The 26002-nt window shown below is 46.1% G+C and overlaps 1 protein-coding gene and 1 pseudogene across 1 annotated transcript in view; one reads left to right on the forward strand and one right to left on the reverse strand.

The window, feature by feature from the left end:
• Positions 1–798: 798 nt before the first annotated feature.
• The window catches only part of EFCAB8 (EF-hand calcium binding domain 8), a 63401-nt gene continuing 38197 nt past the window's right edge, over positions 799–26002 (reverse strand). The window contains exons 15-27 of the mRNA XM_014550643.1: positions 25022–25135; positions 23612–23839; positions 22559–22629; positions 21618–21822; positions 20577–20789; positions 18507–18641; positions 14632–14853; positions 13921–14058; positions 9535–9703; positions 4119–4248; positions 2520–2724; positions 2337–2435; positions 799–1358 (exon numbers count right to left, since the gene is read on the reverse strand). Of these exons, the coding sequence (XP_014406129.1) occupies positions 1077–1358; positions 2337–2435; positions 2520–2724; positions 4119–4248; positions 9535–9703; positions 13921–14058; positions 14632–14853; positions 18507–18641; positions 20577–20789; positions 21618–21822; positions 22559–22629; positions 23612–23839; positions 25022–25135 (2211 nt within the window). The 3' untranslated portion in view covers positions 799–1076. The remainder of the gene's footprint in view (positions 1359–2336; positions 2436–2519; positions 2725–4118; positions 4249–9534; positions 9704–13920; positions 14059–14631; positions 14854–18506; positions 18642–20576; positions 20790–21617; positions 21823–22558; positions 22630–23611; positions 23840–25021; positions 25136–26002) is intronic.
• LOC106728411 lies at positions 5839–6629 on the forward strand (annotated as a pseudogene).

Here is a 26002-nt window from a genome sequence, read left to right on the forward strand (position 1 = left end):
GGGGGGGGGATTGGGGGTAACGTGGGGTAAGGACACATATGTAATAACTTATACAATAAAAATTTTAAAAAAAGAAAAAAGAAAACAAGAGTTACAGAGACCTCCAGGAACCCAAGCCTGCAGTCCACCTCCTGCCACTCTGGCAAGCCCCCGCCGAGCGCGGCACTGTGGGTACCATGGCACAGCAGCGGTGGCCGCTCTGGCTCTCCACAGGTCGCAGTGCTTGTGTCCAGAGTCCGCACGTTCCCCAGACAGGATGTGGAGCTGCCGAGAGGGCTGGTCGCCCAGCAGAGGCCTTGACAGGTACCTCTGGGCCAGAGGGGGACAATGAGCTCAGAATGATGAGGAACTCCAAAGCCAGACCGTGGCAGAGCCAGGCCAAAGTGCCATTCGCCACGCTTCCAGGTCTCCCTTGCACAAGAGCCAGACAGGGTATAAATACAGGAATCCCTGCGGTGACAGTGATAGAGGACAGACACACAGCATAGGCAGGAGACAGACAGATGGCTGCTGGTCTCACTCTTGTGGGGGGTTGAACCAAGTTCCACAGCTCACCCCAGCGTCATTACCCAACCTATACTTCACCTATCTTGGGCCAGACAGCTGCAGCCCATGCCCTGTGGGAGGGACTCTCCTCCCTGCACCCCGCCAGGGGAAACATGACCCGATCAGAGAGCGAGCCTGGTGCCCAAGGGGGCGCGGGACACAGCCCAAACTCATGGACTCCAACATCTGTGAACATTTATTTTCTTTTCTAGGCCTCTGGTGAAGAAGGTCAACGTCACCACACAGGCAGAGCGCGGACAGCCAGGGGAAGTGCTTATCCTCTGGGCCTGGCAGGGGTATGCCAGGGACCGACAGGACCCGGTCGTCCTGCCAGAGGACAGCAGAGAAGGCTGAGCTGCCTCAGCACCTGACGTGAAAGCCCTTCTTCACAGAGCACAGAGGGCGTCCTTCAGAGGCTGGGAGACCTGCTTCAGGGAGGAGGCGACCAGTGTGGGCATTGCCGATCTCTGCAGGGTGTGCCTGGATGGCTGGGACAGGACTGAGTGGGCCGACTGGGCCATGGAGGCTGACTAGGGCCGCTGCGAGGCAGAGGAGGACTGGAGTCGTGGGGGGGTGAACCTGCTGGTCGGGAACCCAGAGCCTGAGACTGATGAGAACAAGGAAGAGAGGGAAGAGATGTTAGTGTGCATGCTGGCCGTCTCCTTGCTAGGATGCAGGTCCTTCGAGACATTGTGGGTCACCGTGCGGATCAGCCGGCCTTGCTGGTCTATGACCTTAGGTATCATGAAGTCAGGCTGGTGGGTGGGTGCCAGTTCATTGAAGTACAGGTTTTGGTAGATCTGAGGTGAGATCTGTGGGGAACAGAGCAGGGGCGTGTGGGAGCAGGCAGGGGGCACCAGGACCCAGAGCAGGCTCTCAAGAAGGATGGGCCCTGGGGTCTTCCCAGGCCAAAGAAGTCTCCAGGGTACTCTGGTTGTCACTGATGGCCACAGCCTGCTGGGCCCACAGCCCACTGTGCCTGAGGCTCGTCAGCCCTCCTCCTGGTGCTGGCAACCATCCTGTGAGGTTGGCACTGGACTGTCCCCATCTTAGAATGAGACCTCAGGCTGGACCCTGAGTGGGGCTCGGGCACAAGGAGCTCCCCGACGTGCTCCCACACCTGACATTAGCCCTTGCCAAGATGCACTTTGAGTCCCATCTCCAGTAGAGGGTAGGGAGGCCAAGCGGTCCCCTTTTCACATGACCTTCCGCCAGCCCGGGACAGAGAGTTACCTCACTTATTCTGAGTCCCCGCCACAGAGGCTGGGAGCTCCCGTAAAGCCCCTCTGGCAGAGAAGGAGGGAGAGGCTAAGAGAGGATGGGATCTGCCCAAGTAAGAGACAGGATGGGGCTCAAAGTGGGTCTCTCCCAAGTCTCCACTCCTTTCTCTCGCCAGGAGAGCCCCCTTCCATCCCCTCTGCCTCTTACTGCCGTGCTCCTGTCACCATCACACCTGTGTCTGCTCAGGAGGAGCCCACAGTATGGAGACACGCACAGTAAACACACTAACAAACTAATAGCCAGACTCTGGGAGATGCTTTGAAGGCTGTGGACAGGTGCCAGGCCCAATGGAGGACATCCTCCCATAGACCCAATGAGGCTTGTCCTCAAGGACAAAACCTGTGTCCGTGGTTTCAACCAGAGCCTTGGCAAACAATTTCCTGCTGAAATTGTCCTGCTCAGAATTCCATTAAAGGACCGATGTTCCCCTCACCCCACTGGAGGCCCCTGTGGGCACTGACGGAGCCTCCAGCCCCAGCGTCTCAGGGAGCAGCCCCACCCTGCCGCACCTGGTGCTTCATCAGGCCATACTGCACATTGGTGGACAGGAGCCCAGGACTCCGCAACCGCTCCTTGGGCTTGTACGCCGCTCCCAGAATTTTGCTCACCTGCAAGAGTCATGGGCAAGAGTGAAGGCTCAGGACTGAGAGCTGTGGGCCCATCACACCCCCATGTCCCCTATCAAGCCTGACCTGCTTGTCCTTGGACTCCCACTTGTGCCAGGTGTTCTCAATATCTTTCAGGGAGCGCTCTCCAGCCCATGGGGACGTCAGGGTTATCTTCTGCAGCCTGGCCCAAGCTTCCGCCTCCGTGTCTGCCTTTCCATTCAGGAGAGCCAGGAGTGCCACCTCCTCCCGCCGCTGGTACACCAGGGCCTCAGCAAAATCCTGCTCCTCCCTAATGTGAGGGGCTTTCCTTCAGAAGATGCCCTGCACACCACAAGTCAGGGAAGCCCTCCCAGGAACCCCAAGAGGGTTTCTCCCTCCTGGATCTGATCCTCTCCAACCTTCTTATTCCTCCCATGAGGCAGTATGCCCAGGGCACATCACTGACGTTAGCAAAGCCCAGATTAAACGGGTTCCCAACAAGTCCTGTGATTCTTCCCATGACCCTGTGCTCTCCCCCGTGGAGGTCTGACACCCCATCCTGACCTTACCTATACTTTCCTTTTGGAATACTTAAATATCCTCTCCCAGGGAAACCTTGCCTCTGCCTTGTTTGATATCCTCCCATAGGACTATAAAGATGCATGCCTTGACAGAAACATAGGAGCCACAAGGACTCTATGGGTGCCTGGAAAACTCCTGTTTACATGTCAAAACCCAACTCCAAAATCTCTTCTCCTATGAAGCCTTCCTTAGTTAATCCACCCAATCAGAAGACTGTCCTCAGCCACCCCTGTTTGTTTGTTTTTTAATATGTTCTTATTGATTTTAGAGAGGAAGGGAGAGGGAGAGATAGAAACATCAATGATGAGAATCATTGATCAGCTGCCTCCTGCACACCCCACAATGGGAATCAAGCCTGCAACTCAGGCATTTGGCCTGACTGGGAATCAAACCATGACCTCCTGGTTCATAGGTCAATGCTCAACCACTGAGCCATGCCGGCCAGGCCCCATCCCTGTTCTTAATATCCATCACTTATCACATAGAATAGCAACCATGAGTTTGCATGTCCACCTCCCCAGTGCACTGTGAGTTATCAGAAGCAGGACTCATGCTTGGATTGTTTGGGATCTCTAGAACCTAGTACAGGGCCTGGCAACCAGCAGGGCCTTAATAAGTAATTTTTGAATAACCCAAAATTATCCAAGATTTGGTTAGGGAGAAGGGTAGAGCATGGGTGGAGGAGGAGGAGGAACCTGTAGAGGAAAGAACAAGTAGCAAGCCTCCTGCCTTTCCCATGACTCAGAAAAAGAATCCAGTGTCTGTTCAGGACCAGAGCCCTGGGCACTCTCCTGCCAGGGCCCTGTGGCCACATAGAAAGGGCGCCTGCAGGGAAGCCAGCACTGGCAAATCTGAATCTGGCTCTGGGGCAGGGTCCCATCTAAGGACATGGGTTTTTATGTGGCAAATCTTTCAGCTGAGCTGAGCTGAAAGAACAGAGCCTCGGGCTCTTCGGCCACAGCTGCCACCTATGGAGTCAAGTTTCCAGCAGGTCCCAGGCCTTTGGCCTTCCAGGGCTTTCCCTGAATGTGCCCGGCACCACCCAATCCAGGTGAGGTTGCCTGGGACCTGGAGAGGCTCCCAGCACCCCCTCCTTGGGCCAGAGGAAACCAGGTAACTCACGGCAGCCCTGAATAGGCCTTCTTGGAGGCATATATGGATTCACTCTTTTTCCTTAAGCTTTTACGTAGTTCATTGTCATCAAGATTCTGGATATCCTTCAGCCGGCTCCAAACTTTCAGGCCAAATGTCCCTGTGATTTAATCAGACCCAACTCAGTAACAATGACTGGCCTAGTCTCCCCGACTCTGAACCTCTGCCCCTCACCCTCCACCCTCGAGTCAGTCAGCAATCCCTTATGCCTGTCCCACACTTCATGATGCCCACCATATGTCAGGCATGATGCTGGCTACTCAACAAATATCTGAAGGAATCAGACACTAGCCCTAGTATATACTTGGAGTTCAGGTCTAAGGCATCCTGCCCCACGTGTAGGAGAGAGTACTATGGCAAGGACTGAGTGATCCTCATTTGGGTTTCAAGTAGCTCATGTATGAAATGGCAATGATACAAAATGATCAGGTGTACCAGACATGGGGCTGGGGAGGAAGAGGCCTGGAGTAGAAAGCAGGTAGTAGGCACAGAGAAACATGAGTCCTACTACTTCTGGGCAGGGTCAGGGTATAGTCGTAGGCCATTACCCTACTGCAGAATTGTTTTTAATTAAGAAAAACAAAACAGGTATGTTACAAAACCATATTCCTATAAAACCATTGGAAAGCTGTAGAAGCAAAGAAAATAGATGATCTAAATTTATAGAAAGGAAAATGTCTTTCCATGAAGAACTGAAATCAGGAGCTGCTTTCTTTTCTGGGAACATTTTCTGAATCTGGACACAGGCTAGGGTGAGAATCAGGCTCAGCTTAGCAGAAGGAAGCTACAGGAAGGAAGAGAAACCAGCAGAGCCTCTGACAGCCATTCTGGCTGGCATGATGGATTAAGTTCAGGGGAGTTCCAAATGCATAGTTCTTTTTCCCACCAGACATTTACTTAGTACTGGGGGAGTTGAGGGTCTAGGGTTAGGCTAGAAAGACAGAGTGAGATCATTGGGAGACAGTGTCCCACTGGAGGAAGAAGCCTATAACAAACACAACAGACTTCACCCCAGAGACAACTGAAGACAGAAGGTCAGTCTACCTAAAGATGCAGTTCAGTCCCAACCCAACTCAGTTCCTGATTGCACTGAGATGAGCAGCCCTATACACAGAAAAGAGCAAATGTAATGGAGGAAAATCATTACTAACTTTACTCTCTACGGTCCTTTATACAAAGTTCAGAAAAGTTTTATTTTGAAGTATTTCTGTTTTGGGGTTTTTTAATGCCTATGACATGTGAAAAGATAGGAAAATGTAACCAATAATCAAAATAAGAAATAGGCATTAGAATCAGACCCACAGATAATTTAGACATTGGAGTTAGCAGATAATCACTTTAAAATAACTATTATAAATAATGTTTAAAAAAATAAAGGAAGATATAACAAAATGGAGGAAGAAAGGGGAGAGAATTTCAACAGTGAATTGGAATCTATAGAAAAGGACCAAATTGGTATTCTAGAACTAAAAAATATAAAAATACAAGAATTAATCAGATAGATTTAATAGCAGACTGCATATTGGAGACAGAATTAATAAACTGGAAGGCAGGTCCATAGAAAAGATCCAAACTGGAGTGGAGAGATTGAAGAAAAACTGGGGATGAAAGTTTCGGTGGAGAGTCACAGACATGGTGGCCATAGGGTCAGAGTATGTGCCTTGGATGGATGGGTATAGAGTTAAAACTAATGGGAAAGCTGACAAGCGCGCCTGCAGGTCTGATATGTGCATCTATAAGTGTGCACGCAGCCAAAGAAAAGAAATTCATAGAGCCGCTAATGAGACCAGAGAAGCTCCCCATATATACTTCACCACCTCTCCAATCTAAATATGCTGAAGAGCAGCCTGGAAATTTACAAATGGGCTTTGCCTCCATCCGCACTACAACTGGTTGTTATATTGGCCGGTGCAAGGATGTTTATGTCTTTGTGAAATATGGGATAATGGAGACAGTTCAATTTGGAAAAGATGCATATGTTTATCTGAAGATTCCACCATGAGATTTTCTTCTGGAAATTGCAGTGATTACAGTTTCAGGATTGGTAGGCTTGGTTTCAGCAAGAAAAGGTTCTAGATTTAAGAAAATAGCTTATCCATCAGGACTGGCCACTTAAGTAACAGCTGTTTGTTACCCAGTTCAGTCCGTAATAATTGCAAAGGTAACCTGGAAAAGGGCATATGGTATGTGCCAGCAAATTTATGAAGCAGTTAAATCATTGTACACACAAAAACAACAAAAAAAGTCACTTCCTGAATCTAAAGGAAAAACTAAACTGGGAAGTTATGCTGAAATAGAAATACCTGTGAAAACAGCTCACGACCTGAAATATTCAATGGCTTTGTCAACAGAACTCAGATCTGAAATGAAGACCAAATCAGAGTCCACCTCAAATGCTACACAGTTTATGCCTGACCCAAGCTCATGGATCATAGGGAGTCCCATCCAGAAGATGTAGATATGTACAGCACTAGAAGCTGAAATAGTGTACATAGAGAACTACAAGATGTGTGAAATTTCAAATAATAATGGGGGGGATCATGTCATGGGTATTTGTGACACATACAGCATAACTTAAAGCAAATGTATCCCTTACATCTTCTAATGTATAGTTTGACCAATCACATAAGTGATTAAAACACGAACAGCAAATATAATCCAAACAATATTAAATGATTGGTGAAGAGACAGAGGTAGTAGTATTAGGATGCATTTGATGACTTAAGGGTGTTTATAAACAAAAATATAGAGTAAATATATGTATGTGTATATCTCATTGCTTGTACACACATATACTTGCTTTAGCTTTTTCTAATTAATATCAGCTAAATTAGAATGGTTTGTGAAAGGATTTGTTCCCTGTCCTCTTTTTTCATTTCCCAGAGCTGTAATAAAATATGCATATTTTATGACCAAAAAAAAATAAAAGAAAGAAAAAATGGAAAGAACAGAGCATGCGCAACACGTCAAATGTCAAATGTTCTAATATACACATAATTGGAACCACACAATGAGAGGAGAAAGAGAATGGGCAAAAGAAATATTGAAGAGATAATATCTGAGGATTTTTCAAAATGAATGAGACTCCAGATTGAAAAAGATCAGCGAACTCCAAGGAGGATAAATACAAATGAAATCACAATTTGGCACATCATAGTCAAACTGCCACACACAAAAAAGCAGTCAGAGAAAAAAGAAAAATTACCTTCAAAGTATCAACTTACAACTGACTTTGCAAGAGAAAACAGAAGACAATGGAATGGTCTTTAAGTACTGAAAGAAAATAAACTGTCAGCTGAGAATTCTATGTCCAGTAAAATAATAAACTTTTAAGGCAAAATAAGGACGTTTTCAGAAAAATAAGAGCTTAAAGAATTTATCACTAGCAGATTAGCTCTATAAAAAAATAATAAAGGAAGTTCTTCAGACTAAAGGAAAATGATTGCAGACAGAACCCTAGAACTTCAGGAAGGAACGAAGAGCAGGAGAAATGGGAAATGTGAGGGTAAATATTACTGCTTACAGAAACATTAAGAACAATGCCTTGCTGGAAGTCGTAACATCTGTAGAAGTAAAACATATGGGAGCATTAGCACAAACAACAGGAAAGGGAATGTAAGGTCTTGCATAGGAAGTGGTATCAGGTCAAGAGTGCATATTATTATCTAAAGGGTAACCACTTAAAGAATAATTCAAAGACATATCATGAAAAACTAACAGAGGAATAAAACAGGATAATTTTTTAAATACTTGATTAATCCAAAAGAAGACCAAAAAAAGAAAAAAGAAAGAAAGAACAGATGGAATAAACAGAAAACAAATATCAGATGATAGACTTAAACCATGAAAGTAATTTCATTAATATTTAAATGGATTAGACATCCAATTAAAAGGCAAAGATGGTCAACAGAATAATAAAATAAGGCTCGGTATAAAGAATCAAGAATACAAAGAATATTCAAGAATATAAAGTATATTGACCTGGCTGGTGTGGCTGTTGGTTGGGCATCACCCCATGCACCAAAAGTTTGCCGGTTTGATTTCCAGTCAGGTCACATGCCCAGCTGTGGGCTTGATCCCCAGTAGGGACATGCAGGAGGCAGCTGATAGATGTTTCATTCTCACATCGATGTTTCTTTCTCCCCCTCCCCTCCTCTCTCTCTAAAAATCAATTTTTAAAAAATCTTTTTTAAAAAAAATAAAATAAAATGAGAAATTTCATCGTAGAACAGAAATAAATTTAAAATATTTTTAAAATGTAAACCCGTAAGGTTTACATGGGTGAAAATTCAAGAAAACCTAAGTGAACTTAAGAAAGTAATAATCCTGTGATAGGAAAAAAGAGACCAATATAATCGAAGGAGGATGAATCCTCCATAGACAAGATGAGAGGAAACCAGATGAATTTTTAATGAACTTTAAACAACCTCATATGGCATGACAGATTATAATCCAGAAGATTCCAGCCACAGAGCAAGTCTGCAGCTACTACCAAGCGCTTTGAAAGACTGTTTAGCAGTATCTACTGAGACTCAATGTATATACCCTGTGGTTTGGCAGTTCCAGTCCTAGATATATATCCAACAGAAATGCATACATTTGTTCACCAAAAAAATCTGTGTAAGAATATTCATAGCAGTGTTATAGTTAATAGAACAAAATAGCCAGAAACAACTCCAAGGACCACCAACAGTAGCACAGATGAAGAAATTATGGTATATCAACAACCAATTACTATTGAGCAATGAGAACAAATGAATTACTACCTTCAACAAATGGCTGAATTGCACAAACAATAATGTTGAGAGAGAGAAGCCAGACACAAAGGCTTTGTCGAATTGTTTCATTTATACAAAGTTCAAAACCAGACAAAACTAATCTCTGTATTTGGAAAATAGGATAGTGGTTGCTTTTGGAGGGGTAGGTAGAGATGGTCGGGTTGGGGGGGTGAGGGGAGCCCCAACGACTGGTAATGTTCTGTTTTTTTATATAATGGAGGCTGTATGGGTATAAACTTTGTGAAAATTCACCAAGATGAACCTCTAGATTTGGGTACTTTTCTGCATGTTATAATGTAAGAATTACATTTATTTTTAAGAAGAGAAAGGAATATATCTTATCAGATGTATGATTTGCAAAAAAAATACAAAGACAATTAATAATGTGAGTGGGTGGATGGGTGGACAGATAGTTGATGGATGGATGGACAGACTACCGAATGTGCAATTGAATAGATTCATATCCTGTAATACTATTTAACAAAGAAAGCTGCTGTGGTCTGAAACCCCCATCCCATGGATTATAAGGTTTAAGTCAATTTATGTTCTAACAGGGACAGGGACAGGAAGGGCCATGGGGCATGGCTGAACTTCAGCAGGACCCATACCAATGGCATCGCCGGAGAGTCTCCAAGCCTTGATGTCCCGGTCGTGGCCAGCACTAATCACCAACTCATAGCTGTCCACATACAGGATGTCTGCCACACTATCCAAATGGCCCTTCCAGGTCGCCAGAAGCATGGGGGGAGCCAGGGAAATGGTCTGGCCATCCACGACCTACAGGAGACCATACAGGATAATTACTTATAGCAAGACCATCACATAGGCTCATCAGAGGGCACCTCAGGAAGGACCTAGGACAGGGGCCAGGCCTAGTTCTAGACACACTCCTACATGAACTTCTGGTGACCTTAGTTAAGTTCCCGCACTTCTTTGGCCCTCACTGACCCTTTGGTAAAATCATAAAAAGCATTTACATATCGCTATATTATTTTTAATGTTTTTATTAATTTCAGAGAAAGGAAGGGAGAGGGAGAGAGGGATAGGCATAAATGTTGAGAGAGAATCATTGATCGGCTGCCTCCTGCACACCCCTTTGCCCCCTGACTGGGGATCGAGCCCACAACCTGGGCATGTGCTCTGACCAGAAGTCAAACCCTGACCTCCTGGTTCATGGGTCGATGCTCAACTACTGAGCAACACTGGCCAGACATATTACTATATTACTTACCAATGCCCTCCCTATGGATTATTCCATTTGAACACAACAACCTTATGGGATGTGTATGAGTCTCACCATTTCACAAAGAAGAGAAGTGAGTCAGAAAATGTTCAGTAACCAGCCCAAGCCACATGCTGAGACAAGAACCCAGGTCTTCTAAAGTTATTCATTTGGGCATTGGTAGTAGAATAGGGTTAGTAGGGGATGAGATATTATGTTATAGTATGAAAAAATAAACTCTTCTTAACAGGGAAATGAGTGAAAATATCCAAGACCATTGTAAAAAAGAAAAAAAAAAACAAGATTAATTAAGGGGGCCCAGCCGGGAGTGGCTCAGCAGTTGAATGCCAATCCAGGAACCAAGAGGTCACTGGTCTAATTCCCAGTTAGGGCACATGCCCAGGTTGCAGGCTCAATCCCCAGTAGGGGGTGTGCAGGATAATTCTCTCTCAACATTGATGTTCCTATCTCTTTCTCCCTTCCTCTCTGAAATCAATTTAAATATATTTTTAAAAAGATTAAAATATGTAATACTTTCAACAATAAAGATTTAAAAAGAAAACACCATTATAACAACTTTACACTATTACAATTTAAAAAAAGATTAATGAAGGGGGACATATTTTACCATATGTTAGATCACAATAGTACAAACTTTAAACAAAACAATGGAAGACAATAGAGAGCTCAAAAATCAACCCAAATAAAACTTTGGTCTATGATAAAAGTGGCAGGAAAGCTGTGGTAATACAGAGCAGGACCTAGTAAGCTGTGCTGGAATACTTGATGAACTACTAAGAGAAACTTAAATTATTGTCATATATCTTACAACTAAATAAACTGTAGATGGGTCAAAGAATTATTTTCAATGAAACCATAAAACTTCTAAAAGAAACTATGAGTGAATATTTATCTTACCTCTGAATAAGCTTAAAAGAGAAAATAAATCTGGAGATTCAAATTTGGAGTCACTAGCAAATCAATACCTTCATAAATAAAATTAAAAGGCAAATGACAAATTGGGGAAAATATTTGTAATATATGTGACAGACGATGAGTTAATACCTTTTAATATATTTTTAAATAAGTACAAAAGATGGTTACTACAACAGAAAAATGGGCAAAGGACATGAAGAGGCAATTCACAAAATTATACATGGTCAATAAAATAAGGAAAGGTGTCAACATCATTAACAAGCAAAGTTATCTTCGTTAAAATCAAAAGAAATCATTTGTATCTAAAAATCAGCCTAAAGTGTTTGGTTTGTGTGGTGTGTTTTTTTTTTTCACTTCAAACATTTATTTATGTATTGAATGCCTTCTCTAAGCAAGGCACTCTGATTGACCCAGCGGTCCTTCACTCAGATGAATACCACTAATACCTTATGTTGTGAAAGATAAAACAAAACAGGCTAATAAAGTGCAAAATTGTATAAACTTTCTGAAATGCAGTTTGGCAGTATCCATTAAAGGTCTTAGAAAGGTTTATATTCTTTTTTTCTATTTAATGCTTTTTTTCCAATTTACATTCAATATCATTTTGTATTAGTTTCAGGTGTACAGCTTAGTGGTTAGACAATCATATACTTTATAAAGTATTCCCCCTGATATTTCCGGTACCCATCTGGCACCATACATAGTTATTACAATATTATTGACTATATTTCCTATGCTGTAGACATCCCCATGACTATTTTGTAACTACCAGTCTGTATTTCTCCATATCTTCACCATTTTTACTCAGTCCTCCAACCCCTCTCCCCTCTGGCAACCACCAGTCTATTCTCTGTAACTATGAGTCTGTTGCTATTTTGTTTGTTCATTTATTTATATTGTTCTTTAGATTTCATATAAGTGAAGTCATATGGTATTTGCCTTTCTTTGACTGACTTATTTCACTTAGCACAATACCCTCTAGGTCCATCCATGCTGTCACAAATAGTAAAATTTCATTCTTTTTATATTCCCAAAGTGGAATCACTGGGTCATAAGGCAGTTCCATTTAAGATTTATGTTCTTTTGCATACTACTTCCTTGGGATAAATTACCAGATGTGCATATAAATAGCTACAAACAAATAAAAAAGATTCATGAAAAAAATATTTGCTCTATAGTTTTATACTATTAAAAACATTTTTATTAAAATATAATTCACATACAATTTACTCATTTACAGTGCTCACTTCAGTGTTTTTTAGTATATTCATAGAGTTTTCCACCACCATCACAATCAAATTTAGACCATTTCATCACCCCATAGTTTGTATAAATGGAATCATATAGTATGTGACTGGTTTCCTTCACTTAACATACTGTCTACAAGGTTCCTCATGTTGTAACATGCATCGGTACTTCATTCTTTTTTATTACTGAACTAGTGACCCATCGCACAAAATCGCGCAAGACCCAGCCCCCCCTCACCCCCCACCCCCGTGCCATGGGACCGCTCCGAGTCCCAGAGTCCCGCCCCGTGTGGCTGGCGCACCACAGGATGGTCCCCAAGTCCTGGAGTGCCGCCCCAATGCCCCGCCTCCGGGCCACGCACAGCGGCTGCCAGGCCCTGCCCCCACGGCGTGCACACAGGGCCTCGGAAACCCTGGCAGAAGCTGCGTGGAGCAGCCACGGGCCCCGCCCTGACTGTGCCCACCACCATCTTGTGATGGTGTTACAGCATGAGGGTCAATTTGCATATTGCCTCTTTATTATATAGGATAATAGCAAATACATATAAAACATTCATTTCCAATACCAGATATTACTCTGTACAGTATATATACCACAATTTATTTTTCCAATCTACATTGATGGGCATTTGGGTTATTTCAAATGTGAAGTTATTACAAACAGTAATCCTATCAACATTCTTATTCATATTTCTTAGAGCATAGATTTCTCTTGGATATAAACCTAGGAGTAGAATTGCTGACTTATGGAACAGGCACATCCAGCTTTAGTAGCTATAGTTCTCCAAAGTGATTATACCAATTTATATTCCTGCCAGCAGTAGAAATTCCAGCTGATCTGTATCCTTGTCAACATTTAGTATTGCCTGTCTTTTTAGTTTTAGTCATTCTAGTGGGTATGCAGTAGTATCACATGGTGGCTTTAATTTGCATTTTCCTGATAACTAATGAAAAGGTGCTCAACTTCATTAGTCATCAGAGAAATACTGATTTTTGAACTATATAAATGTATTACCTGCTCAAGAAAATACATAAATATTTTTATTATTTTTAAAAAGAATGCATGATTGCCCAGACGGCCTGGCTCAGTGGTTGAACATCGACCAGGAGGTCACGGTTCAATTCCTGATCAAGACACATGTCCAGGTTGTGGGCTTGATCTCCAGTGTGGGGCATGCAGGAGATAGCCAATCAATTATTCTCTCTCATCATTGATATTTCTCTCTCTCTCTCTCCCTCCCTCCCTCTCCCTTCCTCTCTAAAATCAATAAAAATTGTTTTGTAAAAAAAAAAAATTTTTTTTAAATGCATGACTTCAGAGCCCTCACTGCAATGATTAAAGCCCATCAAAGGTGTGTGTGTGTGTGTGTGTGTGTGTGTGTGTGTTTGTATACATGTGCAAGTGCACTCATGTGGGTGTATTTAATGTGTGCATCCTTGTGCTTTACTGGTTAATGGTGACTTCTGGTTAACAAAAATTTGTCCCAATCAACCAGACAACCTTGAACAGGAAAAATGAGAGACTCAGAATCTCAGTGCAAGAATCGTGGTCCAGCTATTGAGTAGAGCATATCCAGTACTCTTCCTACCTCCTTCTTGTCCGAGGGGATGTTGTATTCGAGGTTGGGCTGGATCAGTTTAGGAATTAAGAACTGGAACTTGTTTGTTCCACTGGGTTGAGATGACTGCCCATCAGTGATTGTGCAGTAATTATCGATGTCCCAGATCTAGGCACAAAATGTGAGTTAGTGGCCCAGCACCACTTCACTCCAGCACAAACTCACTCTGGATCCCGCCCAGACCACTGCTCCTCACTTTAGCGGGGCAGTTCTTATTCACACCTCTAAGATAACCAGATGGTCAGGCCCAGAAGGGGCCCAAGTAATCTTCTAGGTCAGACCCCTTACTAGCATGCAGAGAGGGTGAGACTGGCCCCAGGACAAGACACTCTTGCCTTGTGTCTCACCACAAAGCATGAAATCAGTTCCTGAAACAACAGACCACAGATAAGATGCATGGCTGGGGGGTGAGGGAGCTTTAGGGAGACAATGATGGTGCACAATGATGGAGCACAGGATTCAGTGGGGAAGGCTTCGTGGAGGGGCCTTTTGAACCAAACCCTCAGTCCTTTCACTGGGCACACCAGAGCAGGAGAGGACTTTTAAGGCAACCCATCCTACTGCCCACTATTTCACAAATGAAAATATACCCCTAGGGATTAGGCTAGGGCCACCTGTGGCAAAGAGGAGGCTAGAATTTGGCTGACACCAGCCTCTCAGTCTCCATGCCGCCTTCCTCACCTTGATGAACCCTTTACTATCCCCCGTGACAAGAATGCAGTCATTTTCGTCAGTGGCCATAGCACCCACGACCACGTCTCCGAGGCCTCCAGAGTCCACGCGGAACTTCCCCAGCAGGCCTCCGTACCCATAGATGGACCAGGCGTAGATGTAGCCGTCAATGCAGCTGCTCAGCAGGGCAGCTGTCTGTGGCAGGCGAGGCCTGCTTTGCAGGAAGATTATCTGTGCAAGAGAGGTGGGCCTGCTCAGCTGGTCGCTGCCACACGGTGCTGAGGGGCCCGCCTGGCAAGTCACCACACTGATCTGGTCCCCCAGTAAACTAGATGCCCAGTGAGAATGGTGATGGGGTACCACACTTCCTACCTCACTGGTGACCAGGAACATTTTGCTGAACTATGAGCTCCTAGATGGCAAGGATGTGTGTCTGTTTTTGTTCATGACTTTATCCTCAGCAACTAAGATGATGCCTGGCACATGGTACATGATCAATGAATAGATGCTGAATTGTCCTAAGGCTCCAACAAGATTTTCTGAGACCTGTAGCTCAGCCCAAAGCTATTTGGAGGATGAGTTCATTCCCTTTCATATATCACTACAGTGAAACATTTCCATTTTCAGCCAATTGCCAAAAATTCTTCACCAAATTCTTCTTTAAGTCTTAGTTGGATCATGCCCTTTACTAAATACCCCTAGTGCTCACTTTCGCTTACATGGTCACTCCAAAGGTTTACGTGGGGGCTACAGTGGGGAGTTACTCTGTATGAAGAGCATGTGAAGAGAGCCGCTCGCCTGGGACCCACCTCACATGAGGCAGAGAGAGCACAGTTAGGGATACAAAGTAAATCAGGCCACGCAGGGAAACTGGAGGCTTCCCAACTCATACTAAGTCAGAAATTACAGTGGTGGCTTGTGGGTTCCCACAATATGCCTTCAACAACAACAATAGAAATCTCATTAATTCTCGTCCTGGGGTCCAACACAAAATGCTCAACCTGCTTCCCATTGGCCCAGCTGCCAGGGTCATAGAACCAAGAGTCCCTAAACCAAAGGAAAAAGCAAGCATTTCCCCATTTTTGCAAGTGTACCTGTGCACCGTACAAAATGTGGACAACACGGGTCGATGAAAAATAATTAAATCATCCACAGGATCCCAATAACCAGAAATAATCACATTACAATTTTAATGCATTTCCTTCAGCTTTTTTTCTAATTGCATCGTCCATAAAGACTTTTATCGTATCTCTTAAAAATGTAAAACATCCATGCAAGAATAGACAAATATACCAATGGTACAATAGAGAGGGTCCAGAAATAGATTATAGAAGATTATCTTATATAATAATGATAGAATTTCAAGACAGCAAAGAAAAGATAAGCTATTCAATAAATGGTATTTGAGTAACTGGCTACCAATTTCGGAAAAAAAGAACAACTAGATTCATACATCACACCATACACAAAGTTACTTAGATGAAAAAAAGCTGACTAAAAATATATAAAATCATAAATGTCTAGAAGAAAATATAACAAGCCCAGCTGGCATGGCTCAGTGGTTAAGCGTCAACCTATGAACCAGGAGGTCCCGGTTCAATTCCCAGTCAGGGCACATGCCTGGGTTTCGGGCTTGATTCCCAGTGGGGGGGTGGGGGTGCAGGAAGCAGCTGATCAATGATTCTCTCTCATCAATGATGTTTCTCTCTCTCCTCCCTTCCTCTCTGAAATTAATAAAAATATTTTTAAAAGAAAATATAACAAATTTTTCTGTGACCCTAAGCCTCAGTGCGATACCACAAAGGCAGATGAGGGGAAAATATTTTTAATACACAAACAGGCAAAAGATTAATTTCTAGAGCATATAAAGAGACCAAAAACTTAATAAAAAGAATTTTTAAAGTATATGAATAGACATTTATTTCATTAAAGAAATACAAATACATGACAAATATACAAAAAGGCTCAATATCACAAATAATCAAATAAATAACCCCCCCAAAATGCTGTTTTCCACTCACCAGACTAGCAGAAATGAAAGGCTAATGTCCACCTCCTCTGTGAAGCCATCCCTGACCACCCTATTCAAACAATAGTGTCCTCTTCACCTCCTCTGCCATTCTCCCTGCCTTCTTCCCAGTTTTCTTGTTCTCTGCTGTGCTGGCTCACCCTGTGGCCTATCATTTATTTTACTCACTTAACTAGAATGTCAACTCCACTAGGGCAGGGGTTCTTGTCCCTCACTGCTGCCCCCACCCCCAGTGCCTGGCATGCGGTAAGTGCTCAATGAATAACTGTCAGTGCCCGGACAGAACGAAGTCACTGACCCGAAAGGAGGGGCTTTGAGTCATCTCCCTCAGTCAGAGTCACGGATTGAAAGGACTGGGGTCTGTTGGCAATTCTGCTCCCAGGAATCCATGCTTTCAATATATTCCCATAAGTGCAGAGAAATGCATATACAAGGATGCCCAGTGCAGTGCTGCACGTAAAAGTTCAATGCAGGAACTAACCTGCCAGTCTATCAATGGAAGGCTGGCTTCATAGTTTATGATACATTCAAACTATGGTGCACTATGCAGTGATTAAAAAGCATAAGTAAACGTCAAAAGAATAAGCTGAATCTAAATTACTGATATAAAAACATATCCATGGTATATAGTTAAATTTTTTAAAAACAGCAAATGGCCCAGCTGGTGTGGCTCAGTGGTTGAGTGTCAACCTATGAACCAGGAGATCACGGTTTGATTCCTGGATTCCCCATCAGGGCAGATGCCTGGGTTGTGGGTTCAATCCCCAATGGTGGGGGGCAGGGGGGGTGTGCAGGAGGCAGCCAATCAATGATTCTCTCTCATCATTGATGTTTCTCTCTCTCTCCCTCTCCTTCCTTTCTGAAATCAATAAAAATATCTTCAAAAAGAAAACAACAGAAAATGGAATGGCAGGACTATAATTTAGCTATAACCTAGCTATAATTTTACATCACTGGTCTGAAAATAAAAGGCTAAGGCTAAACCAATCCATTACCAGTGATGGTGACCATTACTTTGGGGTGGAGTGGGGGGTTGGGGGAGGCAGAAAGGATACACGGGGGACCTTTACTCTTTGCTTTATGCACACTTCTTTTTTGTTTTTTACCAAAACAAAACTTTTAAAAGAGAGGAAAGCACATTCAGAACCTGGAGGAGAGAATGTTCAAAGGCTCGCCAGTCTCCGCTCCAGCGCACAGGACCCAGCTCTGCAGGGCACTGCTCTCCTGCTCGAGGCCCTGGTCCCCTAGGTAAGGGGGCAGCCCTGCCATACCCAACACAGCTATGATTCTGACTTTCACTGGCTCAGTAGATACAACACCCTGTGAAAGGCACAGCTGGGGTCTAACAGGTCCTGGGCTTAAGAGACTCGAGTTTGCTTTGGGGGAAACCCATAGTCTCTTAATGACCCTGTCTTTGCAGATGAAAGCTGGAAGGGGCCTTAGGTGACAGCACAGTGAGGGGTGATCAGAGCCTGAAAGGGGAAAGGTACAGGAGGAAATGAGAACAGATATGACCCAATCCCCTCACATGTCATACAAAACACCTCACCAGAGCACAGGAGGGCTTTTAACAGTGGATTCTGGAAATGCTACTTTTCCTCCCTCCCAGTCCAGCACCCCCAACCAGGAGGGGACACTGTTCACCTCCCTAGACAACCCCCATACCCGTGGAGCTTCCCCCAGACACAGCAGTCCTGGACCCAAATCCTGAGCAGTACCATCATCTCCATCACTTCTCTCCAGACCCTGAGGAGAACCAGTCTGGGCCCCAGGCCCCCACAGGCACTGCATTTCCCAACCCCACCCCACTCTCCACCCCTCCTCACACCCCAGACCCTGCCTGAGCATGGCCCACCTTCTCCACCGATGCATTGGACTGCTGGAACTCCCTCTTCTGCAACTCCCCTTTTGTCCTTTCAGTCTCTTGGAGGAGGGACTGCCTCTCATAGTACATTTTTAAGAGCTTGATGCTGCCAACACTGTAGTGTTTCTGGAAAACAAAATGGGCCTCCAAGGTCATCATAAGGGGGTCTCCCTGGCTAATGGGGAACAGAGACTAGAGGCAGATGCTGAAGGAGCATCCCCCAGCCCCACTCAGTAGATACAACACCCTGTGAAAGGCACAGCTGGGGTCTAACAGGTCCTGGGCTTAAGAGACTCGAGTTTGCTTTGGGGGAAGACCCTCCCTTTGCCCTGGAAGAGATACCCTGGCTAAAGGTAAGAATAAAGGGGTGTGGATAGGCCATTGTTCTAGGACAGGGGTGGGCAACCTTTTTGTGAGTGCGTGCCAAAACCAGCAAAATCTCTGACTCAAAATTCTTCTACATGCCAACCCTAATTTTTTGAGAACATGTTACGCCTACTTGATATCTCTTAAGGTGTATGTATGTGAAGAACCTTGAAGAAATAATAAAATTCATTCGAGCGACAAAAACACAGTATATGATGATGAAAAATACATTTATTTTTTAATGTATACATGTACACTGATAGTCCGACAGAAAACTTTATGACTCCGTTTGATATTATCAGTGGGACTTTTGCTGCTGCATCACTGATGACAGAGATTTTACATCAGGTTTATATTTCGTGACCTTCAGAGATATGCACGAGCTACTACTTTCATCCGTCAGGCTACTCCTATTACGAGACTTAACAAAATTCATCACTGAGAACAAAGATTCACAAGCGTATGTGGATGAAACCAAAACACTGGTCGGATCTAGGAAGGCAGGGAGAGTTAAGGCAGAGGCATAGAAATTGCTCTTCCCCTCTCTCGTCAATCCATGTCTATGGTCTTTAAGATAACTTGTTATGTAAAATTATTTATTTATCTAAGATGCACCTACATTGAATTTATCTGAAAAATAAAAAAGTTGATATTAAGAAAAAAATTGTAAATGGAAGATTATAAGAGAGGGTTTCGCGTGCCAGCAAAAGTTACTGGCGTGCCATGTTTGGTACACATGCCAGGGGTTGCCCACCCCTGTTCTAGGAGATTTGAAGGTAGTGGTACCACCCCAATACTCAGTGATGGTATCAGTGCCTTGTAGTGTTATCCAGTGGCTGCCCCTTACAGCAGAACAGAGTCCCAGCAGGTCATATGGGATCTGGGTCTAGACTACCTGGTACCTGACAGGTCTTGTGTGTTTGGGGAAGGTGGGATTCTCATTCCTGGAAGCCTCAGTTCCCAGGAGTCAGACTTCAATGGCTAAGACGACCTGAGTAGTTTCCAAGCCCCATTCAAGAGATTACTGTCTCCACTATAGGGTCTGAGGCCAAACCACACCCAGTGAGTAGGGAGAGAGCAGCCCCCTGGCTCTTTCTCCCTACTCCACCCACCCCAAATAAGACCATCAGTCAAGCCTAGAAGGGTTGATCCTGGGGCAGACACCAGGGCTCAGAGGAGGAGGGAAGTGGTTTGCACCTAGGAGTCTGGTCTCCAGGGAGCTAAGGCTTGTTGGGGAGGCAGGGGAGCCTTTATGGCTCATCTCTGCTGGGGCAACAGGAGCTGGAAGACAGAGAAAGCAGCCCAGGATTTAACCTCGTTATAGGTTCTCTGGTTGTCTTGCCTCCAGGTCCTGCCCTTGAGCTTGCAGACATCAGGTCTGGTATTAGCTGCTCTCTGAGAAGGGACCATGGGCAGGTGCGAGGCAGCAGATTGGGTTAGATTCCATGGGCCTAATCAGGGAGGTGCCTGCCCAACCCACCATACTCAAGAAAAGTGTGTTAACGGACCTAAAGGCATTCTGGGTAAAGTGCCTCCTAATAAGGAATCACACACACATGAGGCAAACTGAGGTGTCTAGAGCAGCGGTCGCCAACCGGTGGTCCGTGGACCACTGGTGGCCTGTGAGGTCCAAAAGGTTGGCGACAGCTGGTCTAGAGAGTAAGGGTGGATGCCTGGGTCAGCTCTTGCTCCCACCTTCAGGAGCTCAGGCTCCTCTGACTCCTTGGTGCTGGGGTGTCTCATCACAGGGGGGGCTGACATCAGGCTCTGCCTCAGTTTGGTGTTGGACCCAGGCTTGGTGCTGTGGTCCAGAGGATGCACGGAGGATTTGCGTGCCCACTTCTTTGGCTCCACACAGGGATTGCTGGTCCTTTGGCCCTCGATTAAGCTCTCGCGGTCTCTTTGCACCTGTGCCAGAGAGAGAGCAGCCCCTGGGGCTCGGCAATGTCCCAGAGGGAAATGCAGGGTCTCCCAGCCTCACACCAACAGCACAGGCTCTCCAGGTGCCCAGAGCGGGGACCCTTAGAGGCATCAACCCAGAACCTATGACCCTGTCCCGGGGCCGACCGCTAATGCCCTGAGTACCCATAGGCAGGAGACTGCTCCTATGAGGAACTCAGTCTTCCCATCTCTAAAATGGACAGTGATTTCCAAATATTTTTTAGGATGTTTTTAATCTTAAGGGAAGCTCCAAAGTATAAAATAGATAAAAAGCTGGGCTGCTCTGGGAGAAGCCTCTGCAATAGCTTCCAAGCATCTTTCCCCAACATGTTCCAAAAACTACTGCATGAGGTGACCCCAGAGGCCCTTCCAGCTATGATGTGCAAAGATATGGCAATTCAGAGACTGTGTGAGTTTCCTAAGTCCTTGCCATGAGCTCAGTGAGCCCGGAATGGTCATATGTACTAGTGACGGGTAAGATGTGAGCCATCTTTCAGGACAGAGTAATCTATGGAGGGAACACAACTAGCACTCCCAGGCTCTGGAGTCAAACTGCCTGGGTTTGACCTATCACTTCTTGGCTGTGTGACCTTGGGCAAGATGCATAACCTCTCTGTGTCTTAGTTTCCTCATTTGTTGAATGAGGATAATCATAGAAATCTCCTCCAGAACAAGTCACCACCATCCTCTCTACTTCCCAGGATGCTCCCTACACCCTCCTTCTCCAGGTCCAATGTGATTCTGGCCCACAGCTAAGAGAAAGATGAGAGAACAGCATGTTCCTGTTGACCATACCCTCTGAGGCAGCAAGGGTGAGGGGCTCTGAGAGGCGTTGAATTTGAGGATGGGCTTGAGCATATTGACGTTCCAGAAGAGGATGTCCCCGTTGTAGGAGGAGGTCCCAAGGAACTGGTTCTGGTACTTGGACACACTCAGGATATCCTCGGTGTGGAAAGTCTGCCAGTGGTTGCACAAGAGCACCGACTTGGTCTTGTGGAACCTGCACACACGGCCAGAGGCAGGAGGGCTGAGAGCTCAGCCTTAATGCTCCATTGCAGGAACACGGACTCAGAGGAGGGCACATGGGGGGCTGGAATAGGGCTGACGTTCTGCCCTGCTGACCTCATTTACTAAGGCCCTGAAGGCCCTGTCCTAGGGCTTCATGTAAACTAATCTTACAGATTTTCACCTCTCAGGCACCTGAGTAAGGATTCAGGTTTAGAGAAGAGGAAACCACTGCCCTAAAAAGGCCCTCTGAGAAGGAAGGGGTCTTGCACATATGCTAGCATTTCTTCCCTCCGCCTGGAATGTTCCTCCTATCCCAAGCTCTTAGCTGCTTCGGTAAGACCCCTCTGCTCACTCTTCAGATCCCCCTCCACCCATAAAATCCTCAGGTGAGCTTTTTCTGACCACCCCTCAGACTAAATCATATTTCTGTCTCCTTTCCATAGAAACCTCTATTCAATAGAATGTAGCATTCTAAATGAAGCTATTTGATCAGCTCAACCCCACAGAGGCTCCAGGAGGATGAAGAATCCATCATTCTTGTTTATACCCATCCCCAGCACCTACCGCAAAGCCTAGAGCCTATCATCTAAGGGAGTGGTGAATAAACGGGTGGATGAGCAGATGAAGCCTTGGACATTAGCCACCACTAATGTCCTGCTGGTGTTCTAACCACCCGCAAAGCCAGGAATGGAGGAGCCCACCTACCCGCACACACCCTTGCTACTCACTTGTAACAGGTGATTCTCTTATTCCACCCGGTCACGTAGAACACGTTATTCATATGGATAATCCCACTAATCTGTGGAAGATGAAAGAAAACAGAACTCTAAGGTAACTCAGTGAAAATAGCTCTGGGCGTGGAACGTCTTCCTAATCATACCAAGCAAGAAGCCAACACTCTCCATGTGAGGAGAATTCCCTAGAGGTGATACCACCACATTTTTCTCAAGGTTTCCTCATATCTCATCAGTTGATGGACTTAGAGAACGCAAATCAGGTAGGTATCCATGTCCACTTTCTAGGGGATGACTGAAAACAGACAAGTGACTTGGCTAAGGTCAAATGACTGAGTGATAAGACCTGGACTAGTACTCAAACCCCTGGCTTCTTGACCATGTGCTCCTTCGGGGTTGGTTAAAGGACTGTGCCACAGGCATTAGAAATGGCCTCAAGTCCCAAAGTGGGACTGCTGGCTCGGCACGATGCCACACCCACAGACTGTCTCAAATAGAGTCAAGCATGGGTGGCTCTGAATCACCTGCCGCCACTGCTAGGATCCCAAGCTCTCATAGGTGGGGTAAGAAATGCTAACAAGCCCTGACCGGTTTGGCTCAGTGGATAGAGCGTCAGCCTGCGGACTCAAGGGTCCCAGGTTTGATTCCGGTCAAGGGCATGTACCTTGGTTGCAGGCATATCCCCAGGGGGGGTTGGGCAGGAGGCAGCTGATCGGTGTTACTCTCTCAACGATGTTTCTGACTCTCTATCCCTCTCCCTTCCTCTCTGTAAAAAATCAATAAAAAATATATTAAAAAAAAAAAAAGAAATGCTAACAAACTAAAAGCAAGTGAAGCTAACATTTGTAGAACGCTTATTAAGGACAGGTGCTATTGCCTATCTTCACCTTCCGCGTGAGGAAACGGAGGCTCCGGGAGGCATGAAGCCGCACAGTCCACGTGGACAGCCCTTCAGGGAGGCAGATGAACTAATGGGCCCCAGAGTCACAGGAGTTGTGCTTAGTTTCTCAAGAGGCCCTCTGAGCCCACCCGATGGACAAGACTGACCTCCAGCTGGTCGGGGTTGGGGAAGGTGAGCAGGGATTCCCCCGTGCTGTAGTTCCACATCTTTACGGTGCCGTCACGTGCACCCGTGAGCAGGCACCGCTCGGGCTCATCCAGGGACATGGCAGTCAGCTCCATTTGCTGGTCAGGACTCACAGAGAACTCCATCATCCTCTTGCCTGTGACGATCTCCCACACACTCACCACGCCGGTCACACAGCCACTCACCACCTGCGGGCGAGGACACAGAGGCGAGTGGCCTCTACCTGTCATGGCTAGGCCTGGCCCAGCCCCCCTCCATGCACTGGGAAGACAGGCATTCACGGACCCCGGCTGCCAGATCACCCCCTCTTGAAAACAAGCCTTCCTCAGGGCAGTGCAACCTGGCACAGCTCTTTCAGAAGGAGCCAGTTTGGTGAAGTTCCCTTTAACTCAGAAATGGCGTTTATCAGAATCTATCCAAAGAAAATAATCTCTAATTCAGAAAAAAAACACCTTTTATTGAAGCATCATTAATGATGGGGGTGGCATAGGAAATAGAGAAACTGGCCCCTAAGAAGGGAAGTGCAGAGAGTAGAAGATGGTCACTCCACTCAGTGCAACCTTTTGCTGACATGACAAGCATTTCAATGCAACAGCAGCAGTGAGCCTATTTGAGACCAGCCCTCCTGCTGAGAACGTCTAGAAAAGCTGGGGTTGGGAGTTATAACTGTTTGAAAGCATTGAGGAGCCCAAAGTATGCAGGATGGTGGTGCCAGGAGCCAAGATGAGAGGGAAGTGCTGAGAGACGAGCTCTGGCTTCATGCGGCCAAGGCCACCTCTGTAGCAGATACAGCCTTCCCTGCCCAGAACCCAGGCCAGAAAAGGGGTCCACGTAGAAATTGGCAGAAGGCCTGGGGGCCCTTTCTGTCCCTACACCTCAGAAACCATGTGCCCAGTTGCCCTGACCAGCCCAGAGGTCTCTACTCCGGACCAGGGTGCTGCCCGCGGCCTGGGCCTCCCTCCCTTCCCTTAGTGGACAAAGTTGAACTGGGGCTTCCCTAGAAAACGATGCCCAGGAACCCTGCAGAGCAGCCCACCCCTACTGCCCCATCTCACACTCGCGTAAGAAGGCTGCCTGTCAGAACGGACCTGGGGCAGCAGCCAGGAGTACACAGGCTCAGGAGTCAGGCAAGCCGCTAGGCAAGCCGCTGGCCAAGCGGTGGGGCTCCGGTCTCATCGTGGGCCAGCCCCTCTGCAGGGCTGTTTCTCATCCAGACCCCGCTGCCCCCACCACCATGACAGCTATGGGAGTCCGTACCACCCTGCCACCTGCCCTGACAACCCCTTGGATCTGGACACACAGGAGGTCTGGGACCTGCCCCACGCCACCCAGCTCTCCTGCCAGTCCCAGAGGCCAGCTGGCCCACTCACCTGCTTAAAAACCTTGCTGTAGAGGACAGCACACAGGGGCGCGCTGTAAGTCGTGGTCTTCTCCCCAGTTTTCCCAGGCCCCTCGGTCTCCATGGACCCTTTTAGGATCCCAATCTGTAATGAGAAGAGGAGCAGACAGCTGGGCAGTCCAAAGGGCTCTGCCCTCATTGACTGGCCCCAGGGAGAAACTCCCAGTAAACTGAGACATCAAGGCATCCTGACAACACACAGGCCTGAGCCTAGCAAGGCTCCTCTGATCCCTACTCCATGTCACCCCTCTCTGAGATCGGGGCTCCCAAATCCTAGTGCTCCTAGGACCCCAAAATCCAAGGTCCCTCTTATAACTCCTGAGAAGCATACAGCCTCAATCCAGTGTCCTCTCTTCCAGGCTATCCCTACCCCAGGCTAGGCTAAGGGTCTTTTTCCTGTGCTCCATGAAGCACCTAGCATACATGTCCATCATAATACATTGCATTTTCTACACTTCCTTCTACCCCATAGGTTCCTCAAGGGATCGGACAGTGTCTAATTAATATATTCTCTGCTTCTAAAAAAGAGCAGGGGGTTGATAATGTTTGATGACATGAAATGACCTTCAAAGGTCTATTTAATTCAACAAATGCTGGCAGCCAGTCTGGTACTCAGCAAGGATGAAGGAACTCACAACCTCCCATCTCAAGAAACCTACCATGTGGGGGAGAGCCAGCCAAGGACACAAGAACAATATACGTGTCCCCTGCCAAGGTGGCCTGGCCAACAGAGAGTACAAGGCCTCAGTGGAAGCACCCCTAATTCTTAGCCACAAATGACACCCTTGTCTCCCTTCCCATCTTGGCTACTGGTTGTCCTTGCAGCTCCCTAAACCCCCATCTGGTCACAGGCTCCACCGCCACCCTTCACAGCCCCCTGTGCTTCTCCCAGTCTGTGCTGTCCTCCAGGTAAGGGTCAAGACAGAGTGCACATGGGCCCCAGGGAAGGTGA

The sequence above is a fragment of the Myotis brandtii genome, unplaced genomic scaffold (assembly GCF_000412655.1).
Source record: "Myotis brandtii unplaced genomic scaffold, ASM41265v1 scaffold61, whole genome shotgun sequence".
In the NCBI taxonomy this organism is placed as follows: domain Eukaryota; kingdom Metazoa; phylum Chordata; class Mammalia; order Chiroptera; family Vespertilionidae; genus Myotis; species Myotis brandtii.